Source organism: Zalophus californianus, chromosome 5 (assembly GCF_009762305.2).
Source record: "Zalophus californianus isolate mZalCal1 chromosome 5, mZalCal1.pri.v2, whole genome shotgun sequence".
NCBI classification, from domain to species: Eukaryota; Metazoa; Chordata; class Mammalia; order Carnivora; family Otariidae; genus Zalophus; species Zalophus californianus.
In genome coordinates this window covers 140,712,640-140,731,054 of record NC_045599.1, presented here as the reverse complement: position 1 = coordinate 140,731,054, position 18,415 = coordinate 140,712,640, and the positions used below count along the sequence as shown (strand labels likewise).

Sequence of the window (18,415 nt, the reverse complement as noted above, 5' to 3'; positions counted from 1 at the left end):
AAGTCAGGGCTGTGCCATACTTTCCTAAAGGGAAAACTTAAGAAGTGGGAATCATCAGCCAGATTAATTTCCCATCCACCATTCTCTTCTTTCCTTCCCTCTTGATCATCTCAACTCCATAGAGCAGTATCTTTATCCTGAATGCAGCTTCAGTTTTAAATTACAGATCCATACGCTCAACGGCGCAATGGACATCTTCACTTGGATGACCTTTAGTTCTTACTCACATGGACAGGGCTGAGCTCCCCAAAACGCCTATTTCTTCTCACTCAGTGACATCTTTTCTTTTTTAAGATATTATTTAAAGAGAGCGAGAGAGAGAGCAAGAAGCGAGTGCACATGTGCAAGTTGGGGGGGGTGCAGGAGAGGCGGAGAGAGAGAATCTCAAGCAGACTCCATGCTGAGAGTGACGCCCGACACGGGGCTCAATCTCACAACCCTGAGATCGTGATCTGAGCCAAAATCAAGAATCAGACGCTTAACCAACTGAGCCACCCAGGCGCCCCTCACTTAGTGGCATCTTGACAACAGCACCATGGTCAACCCAAATGGTTAATCCAGAAATCTGAGATTCATCCTACAGACATTCAGCCTATTTGCCCCCAAACTCTATCAAACACTTACAGTCTTCCTCTCAGTATCCTTCACACTCAAACTCCCCCAGGACTGGTTTGGAACCCCATCATTTCCCATCTAGCTCACTGGTCCTAGACTGGGATGCCTCCTGCACTCCCATCCATCACCCTGCAGTGAGTGAGTTTTCCCAGAACTCATGTTTAAAGTTGTCCCATACAGCCTTCACAAATATATTCAAACTCATTCACTTTTACACGGGGCCCTTCCTCACCTGCTCTTGACCATCTTGCCAGACAGCTGCATATAACATTTCAGCATCTTGAATGTCCTGCAGTTGGACAAATGCACCATACTAGTTCATGTCTTTGCACATGCTGATTTCTGCTAGAAATGAGCCAGCCTCCCTCTTGGTCAAATGAATCCTTCAAAACTCAGCATGACTAGTGCCTCTGCTGGCAATCATTTTTCTTTTTTTTAAGATTTTATTTATTTATTTGTCAGAGAGAGAGAGACAGACAAGCAGGGGAAGCAGCAGACGGAGGGAGAGGGAGAAGCAGGCTTCCCACTGAGCAAGGAGCCCAAGGTGGGGCTCCATCTCAGGACCCTGGGATCACGACCCGAGCCGAAGGCAGACGCCCAACTGACTGAGCCACCCAGGCGCCCCCTGGCAATCATTTTCTGACCCCTTCCTTCTTTCCTCCTTTGGATGCTCGTTCATTATGTTCCAAGTACTTTTATCACACTATCACCCTGAGCAACTGTCAACGGTTTGCTTGCGTCTGCCCTCACCAGTGAACTGTGAGGTCTTGGAGGGGCAGTGTCTTTCATTTATCCAATCTTTCAAGGAACAATTACAGTGAACAAGAGTAATTTTGCATTCTTGGAGCTTAGCACTCAGCCTGGCACACAAGTAGGGCTGCATCCATGTAGATAGCTTGGGGGCACATGATCTGACCACAAATCTACCAAATAAATTCATGTTTTAACTGTGTTCTAGTGTCCTATGTCCACTACCTTCTACATTAAAAAAAAAAAAAAACTTTGCCATCGTTATCCAATTGAACAATTTAAAACAGTTTTAAACAATTAAAAAAACTGTTAACATTCACATCTAGTTGAAAACTAGATGACAACAGGTAAGTCAAGTTGTTACTGAAGTCAAGCTCTGAAATTTGGAAGTGACATTTCCATTTAATTTGAGTAAATTTCTGATTAAAACTCCCTCCTTGTTGAAAGGAATCTGACCCAAAAAGAGACCCAAAAGAGAGGCAGGAAAGAAAGAAAAAAAAAAATCATAAAAACAACGTTCCTAATTGCCGCCATCATGTGCTGATGTGGAAGTAGCCACTCAAGAGTATAAATGTTTGGTAAAGTTTAAAAATACATATTGTCAGACAGATGGTTACAATCATCTTTTGGCAACACCGGTCTTGATTTCATGTGAAAAAAAAGCCCCTGACAAACCACACTGTATTCAGCTGTTCCTGGTATGAGGCACATGCCCAGGCTGCACGCCATCCTGCTTCCAGGCCATCCTGGCGTCCGAAAGAGGCACACTATTACTTGACCCTGGCTTTGGGAAGGGACGGAAATGAATCCCGAGGAGTCTACTTCGGGAAAACTCAACTCCAGGAAATGAAATGCAGATTTAGCTGCGCGTGTCCAAGACCGTCAAGTCCACCCCACACCCAGTCTGAGGACCGTCGGCGGCCCGGGATCTCCCTGCACGTGAACTCAGTTCACAGGCCTGCTCCGCCAACAGGTCTCTAGCTCGCGGCGGCCAACACATTACACTTGCCAGAAAGCAGCAGGCTTCCAAGTTAATTCAGGTACATCATCACCCACATTTACAGACTCGGTCTGGAACACCACCTCACCAAAGGAGGATATTTTTGAAACACCTACAACTACACGAGACGCGAGGACTCTTTTGTGCTTACACACGCATTTATCTTCAGTCTCGGCCCCAGCTTCTTCAAAGGGGCTCGTTTGATTCTGATCCCTGCCCTGTGAGTCCGGCAAGAGCGACAGGCTAACCGACAGGCTGGGTGGAGCGGAGCCCGGCTTCCTCTGGAGCCATCCCCGGCGCCGTAACTGCAGACAAGCTCAGCATTCCCTGCGGCTCCCTCCTCGATGTGGTTTGGAGCCGCTCCTTAAAGGCTGGGAGAGGAGGCTCCTCCGTGCCATTGACCCAGAACACAACAAACCCTGTAATGGACACACTGGGCTTCTCTTCCATTTGGCGGAAAGCAAATCTGCCACACCACGGAGCTTGCTTGGCAGACCCGGAGCTTAGGTTCAATACAACAGAAGCCTCATCTGCTCTTGTCAACACTGTGTTTAGATGCTGGGTACATAACAATTTGAAATGATCCAGGCTCCAGAGAATACAGTAGGATGGGCGTCCAACACCAGCTCGTCTTCCCCGCTCTCCTCTCCTAGAGGAGCTGCCACAGGACTGTTGGCGCCATCTCCTCCCGGCCGTTGGGCCTTCACAAGGCTGGGGGTCATGAAAACGAACCTTTCCTCCCCCACGCTTCTCCTGTCTGCTCTTCCCTCGCCCCCACCCCCCCACCCCGGGCTAAAGCCCTCCATCGCTTTGCCCTGGCATCTTTGCAACCTTCTCTCCGCCAATCTACCCTCCCTACTCCATACCACACCACTTCCCTATCAACTTGTCTAAGTTTTACCTCGAGGAAATTCTCTCTTCAAAAACCTTTAACAAAGATGGTGTGCTTTCTATACCGCTCAGTCCAAACATTACTAACTATAAGCAAATCAAGGTTTCTCAACCTTGGTACTACTGACATCTCAGTCCCGATAATGCTTTGTTGTGGGCTGTTCTGGGCACCGTGGGGTGTCAGCAGCACCCCTGGTCCCTACCCACCAGATACCGATAGCATCCTCTGCCTTAGCCAGGCAACCAGAAATGCCTCCAGATAGCGCCAAATGTCCCCTGGGGACAGAAATCACCTGGTTGAGAATCACTGCTTTGAGGGTGTCCTGACCCCAGCCCGCCTATCTCGTCTAACTGGCTCAATATTCCCTAACACACCAGATTCCGTGAGCAAAGGAACTTCCCCAATTTAGTGAGTCCAACACACTGAATTCACTCTCGTCTCTCCATGTTCTTGTATGGTGCCTACTAGCCTTTCCTTCTAACCAACTCTTTTCTCTCCTCTGAAGGGTCATTATTGCCCCTCCCGTCCCTCCACAGGGCTTTTCATGGTCAGTTCAGGCTTTCTCGCCTACCTACAGGTGACCTCCCCCTCTCTCTTCCCTCTTTGTCCCACACACACATGCCCTGCTCCTCCTCTCCCTGAGCCTTTAGGAACTTGACAGGTGTGGGTACTTGTCCTTACCCAGTCTCATGAGCGGTAGGAGACAGGAATGTGGGACCCTCATCAGACCCTCTCCCGAGGAGAGGCCATCACAGAACAGCCCCGGTGGCAGGAAGCCCATAGAAAAGAGGCTCAGGGTGGAGTGTGGGATGAGGTCCAAGGCTGGGAGCTGTAGTGCTGGGAAGTCACCAGAGGATGGGAAAGATGAGATGGAGCCTCAAGCACCAGGAACCTGAAGTTCCAGGAAAGGAATCCAGCATTAGGGCCAAAGGAAGGGGCTCATGCAAGGCAATTATGTAAAGAGTAGGGCTGCTCTAGCCAGGGGTCAGATCCCAAAAGGACCAGTGGCAAGGCTAGGGTCATGCAGACCTACACACTGACAGAGAAGTCTGTTCAGTTTCTGCCCTGAAGGATCCAGGGCCAAGTTCCAGGCAGGAGCTTTATAAATAAACACCTGGTAGTACAGACAAATAAGGTGCAGGAAAGGTACAAAGGCTCTAGAAGCTTTCACTTGCCATTTGATTTTAAAACAGTCCTGTCAGATGTAGGGGTTATGACATCACTATGACATCTGACCTTTTAAAAAACATAAATTAAAAAACTGACACACAGATTAAATTATTAAGATAGAGCCCAAGCGGAGGCGAGTGGAGAAAAGCATGCTCAACTCAGATTTGTCTACTCTGAGAGCTTTTGCCTAATCTTTATAGCTGTCTACCCCATTTTAATGGGGGATGGTACCGGCTGGGGAAAATAACTTACTGGGGTCTGGTAAAGTCCGCAGGCAGTAAGGGCAAAGGGTTTTCTCCTTTCCCCAAGGAGAAAAAAAGCTAATGGTCCTGGTTTAGCACAAGGCAGTAGAACTTTCTACCTGGTGATGGGTCTGCTCATCAGCAAGCTGTGTAACCTGCTAACACGGACCAGAAAGCCAACAAATGAAAAAACGCAAGATCCAGAGCGTCGGAGGAGACCCACGGGGATTCCTTCTCCGTAACATGACTCAAAGGAGGCCACCTATGGCAGGCAGATGAACGTGGCCCCTGGACGTCCAGGCCGAATGCAACTTTGAGGATGTGATTAAGGTTGGAAATGCTGAGACAGGGCGGTCATCCAGGTGGGCCCTATCCAATCGCAGGAATCCTTAAAGGCTAAGAGAGGTCTTGGCTGCAGACAGAAATGAGAAGGAAGGAAGGAGAGATCTGGAACATGAGAGAGACTCGGTCTACCGCTGCTGGCTTTGAAGGTGGAAGGAAGCGGGCCCGTGGAAGCTAAGAACAGCCCTCGGCTGACAGCCAGCAAGAAAACGGGGACCTCAGTCCTGTAACTGCACATATGAACAGAAGGAGCAGGAAACAGATCATCCCCTAGAGCCTCTAGAAAGGAGCACTGCCCCTCTCAACCCTGGATTTGAGGCTGGCAAGACCCTGGTCAGACCATGACCTACAGAACCGTAGGACACTATCTGCTGTTTTAAGTTGTTATATTTATGGCAATTTTTTATGCCAGCAAAAGAAAACTAACACAGCACCTCTAGTACAAGTAATTATTTTCTTCTTTAAAGCTGTAGACGGGCATCGTTCAGAGGGGGGATAAAAGGCAGGACAGCTGTGGTTTTTCTGACAGGTGGTCATTTTGCCTTGATGGGGCAGAGCCTGAGGCGTCCTGGCAGCCATCACCAACAGCTTCAGCGATGATAAGAAAATCGAGGGGTTGCTTTATGACAATACAGTTATCCAAGTCTCAAAAGGCAGGCATAGAAGGGCATTATTAACTGAACTGACCCGTAGACTGGAGGTATAAAAATCCCGTGTTTTTCCCTCAAAGGGGAGGAAAAAGATCTTCATTCTAGGGAAAAAAACCAAGACCCTATTCGCAGGCTTTATTGGGCAACTTAGCTATCAGGTTTAACGTCATCACGAAAAGAGGGAGAGGAAAAACTTTAAAAAGGCTCTGCCTTTTAAACCCCCTGGGTAGTTTCCCCCCCCCCGCCCCTGCTAATGGATTGACTTTTCCCTGACTATTAAATGTAGAATAAGAACTTGCACCTAAAGATAGAAGAAGGTGAATTCTGAAATACTCACCTATGAGACACACATACCCATAAAGAAATTGTAAATCTAGCTTCGCATTTCATCATCAACTAGGATGTTATTTCTAATACATATGGCATATGTTTTACAAACATTTCTCACACAATTACTAGGTGCCCGGGAATGTCCTTGGCTCAAGAAAGACAAAGTCAGGGGTTCCTGGGTGGCTCAGTCGGTTGGGCATCTGCCTTCAGTTCAGGTCATGATCCCAGGGTTCTCTGATCAAGCCCCATGTCGGGCTCCCTGCTCAGCAGAGAGTCTGCTTCTCCCTTTCTCTCTTTCCCTCTGCCTCTCCCCCTGGCTTGTGCCCTCTCTCTCTAATAAATAAAATCTTTAAAAAAAAAATAAAAAAGGAAAGACAAAGTCAGTCCTTGACAAACTGAGCAAGGAAATTGCTGGGTAAACAAAGTTCCGTGGCAGCGTCAAATAATACTCAATACCCAGGTACAGCAACCCGGATGCAGGTAGTGGCTCTTCCCCAGGAAGGAGGGAGGCCACTGGTCACCCTGGAGATTTCTGATCGCAGAGTTCTGTCAGCACGTGCACAACACAGAAGAGACAGCCACATCTTCATAAACACATGGGAATGTTACCTTTCCTGAAGAACATATGGAAAATATCGTAACCTAGAGACTTAGTGTAGGGAAGCTGAGCCAGTCAAATCCCACTGCATTTCTCTCCATAGGGCCACTTAAAAACGTGGCAAACATTAGGTCAATCTGGCAAAAACGACACTTTTGCAACGTAAAAAGCAGAGGAAAGTTAAGCATTAAACCCGCAAATAACTCATTTCCCAGCTCTCCTCTCCTCGTCTAAGGGTAAATAAATTGGTGAAACAAGAATACTAATAAGCAGGCCTTGAGTTTCCGTAAGCACCTACGAGTTTGCTGTAAAGGCTGATGTTATTCATCAAAATCACAAATGTATTGGCAAAATTAAGCGTAACTGAAGAAAAATTACTACAAGATCGAGTTTTTTTACAATATTAAAAAAAATTTTTTTCAAAAAAACCCTACAAATTTGAACTTGACAAGAAAAAAACATATGTAAGCCATTGGCCCCTTTACTATAAGGATTTAGAAACAGGCAGATGAAAAGATAAAATCTGCAGGCCAATCTTGACAGATAAACTAATATATGTACTTTAATGTCAAAAAGTAATTATGTATTATAGAAATGATTTTTCTTTGAAGTGATTTCTAAATATTACTCTTATAATACAGATATAGTCACATTTCACAAAAGTTGAGAGAAAAATGTGCACGCCTGCTTTTTATGGACATGTCTCCCTTCAAAACAGCAATCCTACAAATAAGAAAGATGGGTTCCCTGAATCCAAACATTCCCCTGGAGGGGCTCCAGAGCCAGAAAAAAAACTGCGAAAATCCATAAAAGGAGAAAAATCAAGAAAAGGAGACAAAAGCTAGAGCTCAAGGTACTATTGTTTGCAAATCCACATTTCACACCCCCCACCCCCAGCCCTTAACTGAGGGAGACAACCACTCTGGTGACTTCTTCATAGAACAGAACACTTAACAAAACAGAACGCACTCACCCGAAGAGGTCAAATTACCCTTCAATAGAAAGTAATCCCCTCTAATAAAATCAAAGCAGTAAACATGAGAACATAATTTACTGGACCACGTTTCTAAGTTGGCAAAACTCCCCAAAACACAGGTTTACTTAGATGAGATGGTCAGGTTCTCAAAAGGCTAGGGAAATACCCTTGGAAAACAAAAATCAGCATTCATTCAAACTTGAGGTGTTTTTTTTTTTTTTTTTTTTTTTTTAAGAATTCAAGTGGAACTTACATATATTTGATTTCTCTTATACCGCTGGTGTAAGTTATGCACGATGGACCCCCCGTGGAGCTCCGTCAAAGTGGCCATGTCATCCACGCCCTCCTCATTCATGGGATGCATAGCAGTGACCTTCTGGTGTGTAATTGTGCTCTGCTTGTAGGTGAACACCTGATGGGCAGAATGATTTCAACTGTTTAGCGATCAGCAATGAACAGCCTCCCCACACATTTCCCATCTTAAAGTACAATCTCAGGACAGTTTCACAGCAACAAGATCCTGAATTGGCCAATAAAAAGTATTACTGCAGAGAACTTCTTCATTTTCTCTGTGCCACTTATCGATCTTTAAAGGAAGCAATTATTTGACAATCGCAATTTGAGATTCCTCAAAGACATGAGTTCAAGTATTAGCCATCCCTTGGGAATCGCAGAAATCATAAATTTGCGGTTCACTGCTCCACGTAATTCTCCAATTCCTATATAAATCAGTTAAGAGTTAAGAAACTAACCAAACTTTTTAAAGAGTAATTTGACTTCACTGTGTAATGCCTCACATGGGATCATACATATATATTTCAAAACTTCATGATAATAGCTCTTCCATTCACCATATAGTCCTATTTGTTCAAATATGTATCTGTTCAAAGGTCGGAACACATCTTCACAGGAATATGTTAAAAATATCCTTAAATCCCTTCTTGGATTTAAAATAAAATCAGTTTGTTTGCTTGACACCTGTCCTCCTTAAAATTCTGAACACCACTCATGGGCGCCGCATACGTGCAATAGCATGTACCTGACGAACTCGGATGCAGTTAAGACTGATCACTGAATTTGCATGTACTTCTAAAATCTACTCATTGCTTTTTTATCACTACTGATTTGGTATAGGATTAAACATATTAAGTCAGCTGCACCTGTTGATCAAAGTTTGGCCAGCTTTACATATGCACTCACGTACATAACAAAATCATTTGATGACGGAGTCTACTCCATAATTATTCATTTTATACTTTCACAATGTTCACCCCTAAAAAGCACGAAGATATAAAAAGCAAGGACCTCAAGAACATGAAAAATGCAGGCCTCACATGCACACGTACTTCATATGTGCACATACACACAATGACTTTCTGGAACAGTATCTGTAGAACTTCCTGATTGGGGAATTCTATTTTTAAATATCGACCACTTGCCTACATGGCAACAAATAGTATGTTATTGCAAAAGAGAATGACACACTAAGGAAAGCCAAAGTACCAATCCAATGGTTTTGAGAAGCCGTGAAAAATGGCATGTTTTATTTTTCTAGAGGAAAAAATAAAACTTCAGCAGTGGCATTTCTGCCACATGAACCACAAGAGTTGGTCAAAACCAGTCCTGAGAAGCTGCTCAACACGAGGGCAGACACCCAACCGTCTCTTCTCAAGGCCAGCCACTCTCCCCAGCTGCTTCCTGGGAGCAGACATCCACCAGGAGATGAACCAGCCCCAGGGGCCCCACCTCCTGGCGAGGCAGCCAACCCCGCCACATAAGCAGCCAACCCCGCCACGTAAGCACCCAAAGGGTAGGACAGGCCTGGGGACCGCTCAGGGAGTGCAAGGTGGGGTATGTCCTGGCCAAGAAACACGTATTAAAGAAAAACAATGTGTAGGAACATTCAAGAGTGTGGATGCACTTTTAAGACACTGACCTTCCATTCCAACTCAAGCACCATGGAAGTAAATTAAAGAAACAGATTTAGGACAAGAGTTGAAGTTGTCTTGGGGCAATCTGGAAAATCCCAGAAGTGAACATACTAAAACGCTCTGCTCTTCCCCAGCTTGCTACATGCCAATGATGCTAATCCAGGCAGGTTTTCTTTTTTTTTTTTTTTTTTTAGTATTTTATTTATTTGTGAGAGAAAGAGAGCGAGCGAGCACGAGCATGAGCAGGGGAGAGGGGCAGAGGGAGAGGGAGAAGCAGACGTCTCACTGAGCAGGGAACCCGATGCAGGGCCCGATCACAGGACCCTGAGATCACGACCTGAGCCGAAGGCAGAGTCGGCCCAATCACCTGAGCCACCCAGGCGCCCCAAGCAGGTTTTCTGGAAAACTAACCACTGGGCTGGTACTTGGGTACTTGGTACTATCTGCAGTGACTGTGAGGTGGGGGGCAGAAGCAGAACTTTGGCCCCGCGAACTCCCAGCCAGCTGAGGAGTGCAAAGAAGAGTCCTGTGTCACCTCTCTGCTCCCAGCACACACCGGGAGGCTCTTCTCATGCTGCTTGCTCAAAACTCCCACCAACACAGTGGGCAGAATGGTTGCTCAGGTTCCCAGGAAAAGGTTCTTGTAGGAGAGACGACAGGGTACCAAAGCCAGCACAACTGTCTCCTGCTCAGTCCCCACATCCCCTCATCATCAGCAAGTCCTTCCCAACGTGCAAACAACTCTTCCTACTAAATGTCCCTGAGTATACAGAGAATTCCAGAATTTGAGGATAGAAATAATTTAGATTACTAAAAATTGTCATCTGTATTTATATTGATTCTGCCTTTTGGAAATAATCATACACAGCCTACAACACTTAGACACTAAAAAATTACACACCCGCCCCTAAATATTTATATCATAGGTAAACAACTGGTCTTTTTTAATGCCCTGGGAATAGTAAGAAAATGCGTGGACTGAAGTCCAGAGCTGGGCACACGGCTCTGACGGAGATGGCTACACACCACCGTAGGGTTTCCCACCATCGTACGCTCGAGTTCAGGTTTTCAAGAGCATGCTCTGTGTCAAACGTGGGCACGTGCCCCTTCTAGGAGTGGGAAAATCCAGAGAACTGGAACCAATTCTTCCCATGGCCTCAAGGAGATAGAATCATGACGGAAGAGCACATAAACAAGAGACCATGAACAGAAAAGACAGAGGACAGCAGCTGCTCAAAATACGAATTCTCTCCAGAAAAGTAGAATAGTAGAGAAAATGTGTTCATGAAGGAAAGGCAAGGATAACCATCCCTTCAGAGATGGGTTAACGTGCAAAACTTTTAGAATAGTGCGTGCCATACTGCAGGTGCTAAGTAAGTGTCTGATAAATTAAGGAAATCCATTCATTCAAGCAAATATTTCTTGATGTGGTCTAAGCACTGGAAATATAGCTTACGCAAGTAAATATCTATCACAGATGGTGATGAATGTTTATGAAGACATAAATGAGGGTAAAGGAATTAAATACCAAGAGGGGTTACTTTATACTAGATAGGACGACAGCCTCACTGATAGGGTCACATCAAAGCAGAGACCCTAAGGAAGTAAGAGATGGAACCAGCCCCCTGCATTCAGTGTGTTAAGGCACAGTGGTTGAATAAGCACCTGATTTAATTTAGAAAGATTTCCAAGGATTAATGAGACCCACAATCTTATTTAAGAATTTTTAAGGAGAGTCCCTTGAAGCATCAAAAGTCATTGGTATGTGCAACAATTAACACGATATTAGTTACACTAGATTATCCCCAAAATGGCAGGAAAACTCTAGGTGTAAAGAATGGGATTCTTTTTACAGGAATTTTTGGGGGGAACAGTCGCCACAATACAGTGACAAAATATATTCTGTAAAACCCAACTCAGGAAAAAAATGGAGTTACTTCCATGGAGCATACAGCAGGAGAAAGGTGGTGAGGTTAAGAAGTGGAGGAAAATATGGAAGATTAATAGACAGACAATCAACTTAGAGAAAAGGCAGCCTCAGAACAAATAACTCCTGTGTCAGAAATATAAGCCACTGGTCACAAGACGGACTGGATTAAGCATGGGAGCAGAACAAAGGAAACCAAATCAACAGTATTGGAAAAACGACTCGGAAGGCTTGTCTAATGCTGGGTCCACTTCTACATGAAAGATCAAAAGGTATGGAGTCAATTAAATAAAAAAACAGCTCAGCCACCGTTAATCCACTTTTATGTCTAACCTTAGGATAGCACCTATACTGCAAGGGTGGAGGCAAGAGTCTCTCTAACACAGTTTTACATACATATACAGATTTCTCCTACCACAAGTCATTAGAAGCCCCAGTTCTAACATTTAACATTTCCAATTAAAGAGAAAGGAAACAGAAAGTAACCCTGTCATGGGCAGATGGGATGGAGGGTATTCTCAATCTGGGCAATCTCCTCTCATTGTATCCTAGATTTCCTCCTAGAATGTTCTCAGTTCAGCGCCCCTGCTCCGCCCCCCAGCCCTGTGGCAACGTCTGTAAACATTTCTGGTCATCAGAACCAGGGTAAGGAGTAGGGTGCTATTGGCATCAGGCTGGGAAGGGCCAGGAATGCTGCTACACATCACAGATTTATTCAGTCCCAATGTCAAGAGCACCACGTTGACCTACTGTGGTCTAGAAAGGCCAACCAACCAGAGGTCTAGGTAGATGCTACCAAAAAAAAAAAAAAAAAAAGATGTGAACGACCCAATGTCTATAAACAGAACCTTTCATAAAATATAAAAACATTTTAGAAACAAAGAAAACATTGAAGAGAGGTTCATCAAAGGTCAGCCTGACAATCTTCTGCAATTTAGGTTTTGGTTCTTCCTCATTTGACCTGAGTTAAGAGGGTGACGGCCGTGAGGACCAGCGTGGTGTCCAGGCCTCAGGGTTTGCTTATATCTGCACTGCTATCTTCCACCTGTACTGTATTATGGTCAGATGCTATGGTCCAGCTCTTTCTACCTTGTTCCCACCCTACCCGGGGTGGCTGTTGTCCTGTGTCCGGGCCACTTGCATCCTGGGACTCTCCTGGAGGTCTCAGCCCCAAGGTTACCCTCTCAGGAGATGCCGATGCGGTCATGGGCACCATGCTGGCCTCTTCGTTATTCTGCTTGTATGCCATCTTCCCAGCTCCCAGGACAGCCTGTAATCACTTACCTAATCTGTCATCTTACTTGCTTCAAAACCACCTCTGGGTCCCCCACTCTGGGACCCCAGGTCAATCTCTTTCAACTCATTTGTCCACAACCTACAGTTGGAAACGTTTTATCCTATAAACTACCATACACACGGTTTCATAAAACACTTGTCACAATGTCTGATGCATCTTAGTATTTTCTATTCTGTTTCTTTTAGATGCTGGCTGTGACCCTCTAAACTGATTTCACACCTATTATGGGTTGCAAACCATGGTTCGAAAATTCTAGGAGGGCGAGAAGCACGCCTAGTCTTGCTGAGACTTGTCTTAAGGGCATATATAGATGCTCCCCAGAGCCAGTCTTGGTCCTCTATACAGACTCAATAAAGACGGAATAAACAGTCCTGGGTTTCAAAATGGGTATAATGTATAAGGAGAAGTAGAGTGGGGTAATGACCAAAAAGCATGGCCTTGGAGTACTGGAGGCTGATCAGGCTGGATTCATTTCTCCTAGATCTATGCATCCGAGAGCCTAGGGAAAATGAGCAAGGTACTTACACCTGCTCTGGCCCAGGATTTTTTTTTCCACCTGCAAAATAAGAATGGTAATAATAACTCAGAATCATCATGAAAGCTAAAGAAAATGATGTAGGTAAAAGTCACAGTGATTGACACTAATGAAGGCTGAATAAAAGGTATCTATTCACCACGAGGGAGGCAAAGTGCAAAGAAGAACACAGAACATTCCAAAAGGAAATGCACCAATTATCTTTGCACAGAGGAGCCCAGACTCCTTAGACACGAGCCTGGAGACCAGCTGGATGAAGAGAGTGAACAAAAGGGAGGGGGGCACAGTTAGTTCTCTGGTTTTTAGGACAATCTGAGCCTGTACATTATCTGATGAAAAACTGACGTACACTTTCTATTTCGACCCCTTTGCACAAATCTAGCTGGCCTCGTTTGGGTTTTCTCTGGATTCAACTTCGTTTCTGGGGGTGCTCTTTCAATTTAATTTCCTTCTTCGTTCGTTTATTGGCTCATGAATTCATGATGGCGAGTATGATCCCTGATAGAGGTGAAGGCTCCTGCCTCCCCACCTGTGGCTACAAAGAGCAGTAATGGAAACCAAATATGAGCCTCCTCGTGGCCAGCCCCCCTGACTCCAGGCTCTCAGTGGCTATATACGCCCTTAAGGACAAGTCTAAGAGGAAGTGGCCTACTTAACTGAAAAGTTGGCCTGTTTTTGCTGCAGCCTCAGGAGACTGCAGAAAGTCAATGGGGCACAGAAATGGAGAGTCCACTAGAAAGTTCCACTGAAATCTCATCACAAGGAAGATCATACACACCTAGTCTCTTAGGGAGCAGGGGGAAATGGCAACAGTGCCTCCCTTTCAGCTCCCACCTATTAGATTTAGCATTTTAGTTACATGGCACAGGGGGTTCAAATCATTTTTACCTCCATGTTCTGGTAACTTTAGCCTGCCTTGTTAAGTTTGCTAGATAACAGACTACCGAATACAGATGAAAGAAAGACTGATATTTTCTTTTTCAAAGACAAACTAGTTGGTGGGATTAAGCCATTTAAATTGCCATTAGGTTTTCAGGGCCCAATGTCACAGGATGCATGGCATTTGGGTACAAAACCAAAGTAAGGCAAAGGGCTGGACAGAGAGACAGGGCACTAGTGACCACTGGCAATGTGCACCAGACACACTGATGATATTCCCTCATTTGATCCCAGGCAAGGGACAAAACAGTGTTGCTCATTGTTTTGAGGTTGAATTGACAAAGGATCACAAAGGTTAGGAAACCTGCCCAATGGCACACAGCAGAGCTAGCACTGAATTCCTTGGGATTGTGGAAAAGCACACCCGTTAGAGTCAGACCGAGAGGGACACCAGTTCAGAGACAGCCTTTTGAATTTGTTTATCTGCCCTCTCTAGTTCCCTCATTTACCATATTTGCCAGGCTGTGAGCTGGACCCCGGGAATACAACAATGAATTAAATGGCTCGTCCTTCAAAAAGCCTAGCGATCCCCAAGAGATCAGAAACAAACAGGGCAATCTCCACGTTGGGGGCTAGAACAGAGGAAATTCCCCGGGTATGGTGGGCGGTGCAGGGCGTCTGTATAGTGGGGCGTGACTGAGGCAGGGTGTGGGGGGTCCCCCTGTGCCCTGCAGTGACACTTGGCCTCTGACCAGAAGGAACTGGGGGCCGCAGAAGCAGCTAGGATGGGGGCCGACACTTCTCTACTTAGTCCTCATCACAGACAACTAAAGGTCAAGTGTGACACCGTGATTGTTTTGCTAGAGAAACAGGGAAGAAATCTCAGTACGCAATGCCATTCAATGAGTCCAACTTTCTAGAAACCCCACAGGAAGGCAATGTCTGAATCATTTCTAGGAGTGATCACTACAAACACTGTTGTCCTCAAAATGGAGGGTTTCCTCCTGCATTCCTGTGCACAAATAAAACACTACCAAAAGGCATCAGCAATGATACACACAACCCAATGAGGATGGGGGGGTTCCGGCAGGTCAGTCCCTGAGCAGTAAATCTTAACCACTGAGCACATATCTTTCTGATGACACTGCGGCATTTACCAGGCAGACGGATAGGATTAAGAGTCCGAAAAGTCTAAAACACCAGGAAGCTAATCGTGGACAGTACATCTGCCCATGGAGATGCAGAGCCATACCACACAATGAGCAATGCTAAATGCAACTAATTCGCTTGCGTGGGCAACTGCCCACCAACCAGGAAGGCCTAGGTGATACACCAGCCCTGACCTCTGCTGGTAGACTTCAGAGAAAAACGTTACCTGTTCGAGCGAGCTGGAGCAGTCAGAAGGAATGACTAACACACTCACACACACATTAAAGAACATGTTAGTATCTGCTAGTTAAGGAAATGAGGAGGAAAAGAAGATCTTAAATTGGAATTTATATGGAACATTTAGAAATTGTGATTTTTATAGAAGAATGATATACATCTTTCTCTTAAATGTTAGACTACACTACTTTTTTATTCATAGAAGAAGTTTTTAGGAAAATCTACATGAAGAAAATCACAATCGTTGCTCCAGCTGAGCTAAGAAGCATCTTGCAAATCTCTCGAGTACATCACAAGATGCTCACGCCCCTTAAGCCAGTCTTTCCACCTTGAAGAATTTAGTGTCAAGAAAAAGATCGTTTGGGCGCCTGGGTGGCTCAGTTGGTTGGGCGACTGCCTTCGGCTCAGGTCATGATCCTGGAGTCCCGGGATCGAGTCCCGCGCCGGGCTCCCTGCTCCCTGCTCAGCGGGGAGTCTGCTTCTCCCTCTGACCCTCTTCCCTCTCATGCTCTCTCTCATTCTCTCTCTCTCAAATAAATAAATAAAATCTTAAAAAAAAAGATCGTTTGATGCAAATGTTTTTTCATTAGTTATATTAAATTATGATAAAATTATACTATGCACACAGTATAATCCTATGTTTAATTTTTAAAATGCATGCCCACAGAAACACACACACACCAGTAACTGTGTGCACACAGATACACACCGGCAACCATACTCTTGGGCGTTCATTCTATCTAAATGAAAACTTATATTTGCACAAAAACGTGCACACAAGTGTTCATAGCAGCACTACGTGTAAAACGCAAAAGCTGAAAAAGCCACTCCCAGAGGGTTACATGGGGTATGATCCCATTTACATAACAGTTTTGAAATGACAAAATAACAGAGAATGGAGGACAGATTGGTGGTTGCCAGAAGTTAATGAGGGAGTGGAGGTGAGAGGGTAATGGGGCTGGCTTTAAAGGGGCCACATGCTAGATCCCAGCGCTGATGGAAAGCTTCTGTATCTCGACTCTGTGTCAAGACCCTGGTTGTGCTATTGTGCTTGAGTTCTGTAAGACATTATCACTGAGAAAAAGCAGGTAAAGGGTATCTGGAATCCTTCTGTATTACTGCTCACAAATGCATGTGGAGCTGCAATGACCTCAAAACACTAAGGTTACAAAAGAGTTTAAAAATGCATGCAAAAAGTCTGGAAGAAAATATATCAGAGCTCCAATAATGGATCACAAGTAGGTGTTTTGGACTTTCTTTATACTTTTCTATTTTTCCCATTTTCTCAAAGTTCAAAACATTTCTAGCCTTAAAAAAAAACCAGTCCAATCAAAATCACTATCAGTGAACATATCTGGATACACATAACTGATTCAATTAATTTTAAAAATGACTATTATAGAGCTACTTTCACAAAATAATAAAAAAAAAGTGAAATAGTACACCCCCTTCCCCAAGAGTCACCAGCTATTAGAAGCAGTTAAGGGGGGAACCTGGGTGGCTCAGTTGGTTAAGCAAATGCTTTCGGCTCAGGTCATGATCCTGGAGTCCCGGGATCGAGCCCCACATCGGGCTCCCTGCTCAGCAGTGAGTCTGCTTCTCCCTCTGACCCTCTTCCCTCTCGTGCTCTCTATCTCTCATTCTCTCTCTCTCAAATAAATAAATAAAATCTTAAAAAAAAAAAAAAAAAAGCAGTTAAGGGCTTCTCCTCTAATTCACTTGTATTAAGCATGGTAAGTTTCGGCCCAGAGAGACCACAAAGGAAGAGGCATGGACGGGATAAACGCCCAGGAGCCCCAATTCCTGGCCCCATGCTTCTCAGACAACTGGTTCACCAGCTTTCACTTCTGAGGTTCCTCATTCCTGGTCCTAACGTCCTGGTCCGTTTTCTAATTTTAAGTGTTCCTTTCCGATCCCTCTCTTCTGAGTCAGAAGCCCAGACCCTGACAGCATGAACTTGAACTCTGGTAGAGAATCTCCATCCCTATAATTCCAAACCATCTTGATGTTTCAAAAGCATCTTTATGCCCACACCTCCACACACACCTCCACACACACACACCTCCACACACACCTCCACACACACACACACACACACACACACACACACACACACACACACACACAACTGGACTTCCGTATCTTAGCCTGTGCCTACCCCCTTATCCCTTTTCTCGGGAATGACACCATCACCAGCTCCCCAAGTTCGAAACTTGAGTCAATCTAAAATCCCTGCCCACTGCTGGCAGTCTGCTTTCCAAGTCCTAGATTAGATGATCAACATCGCCTAGAATCCATCTGCTCTCCTCTCTCTCCCACCTCACATTTTTCATCCAACCCCCATAACTGCTTCCTAATTAGTTCTTCCGCCCCCAGTGTCCCATGGCATCTCATTGTTCTCAAATTTGGAGTCCAAGGAACATTTTTTAATGTTGAGTTTTAATGATTAAAAAAATTTTTTTCACTAGTTTTAAAGACGAATTTTCTTGGCACTCATAACTTCAAATTGAAAAATTTTCAGAGATGAAATTCTGGTTTCCTGGGCTGATATTTCCCAAACTGGGATCAACTAGGATCTTTTAGGGGACACGGCTCAAGTCTGAACAGCATAGATATTGATGGGTCTGAACCCACTCTGCTTCCCGTCAGCCAAGCAATCTTAACCTGCTCTGGTTACTCCACATGCTAGCCCTCAGCTTCATCATCTATAAAATATGGATGATAATACCTATGCCTCAGAGTGGTAGTGAGATGGGAGTAAGAAAATGTACCCAAAGGATTTAGCACACTCTTGTACTGAGCAAGCAACTCAAATATTTCACTGTTGGCTGTGTTACTGTTACCAGTGACATAATCCGACCAGGCGCTGACTGGAATTCTGTTTGTTTCCAGTCA

At 44.9% G+C, this 18,415-nt stretch overlaps 1 protein-coding gene across 2 annotated transcripts in view; it reads right to left on the bottom strand.

Annotated features, from left to right (window-relative positions):
• MYO10 (myosin X) overlaps positions 1-18,415 on the bottom strand; it is a 207,941-nt gene that overhangs the window by 111,492 nt on the left and 78,034 nt on the right. For both annotated transcript variants that reach the window (XM_027604910.2, XM_027604909.2), the window contains one exon: positions 7,819-7,977. In XM_027604910.2, the coding sequence (XP_027460711.1) occupies positions 7,819-7,977 (159 nt within the window). The remainder of the gene's footprint in view (positions 1-7,818; positions 7,978-18,415) is intronic.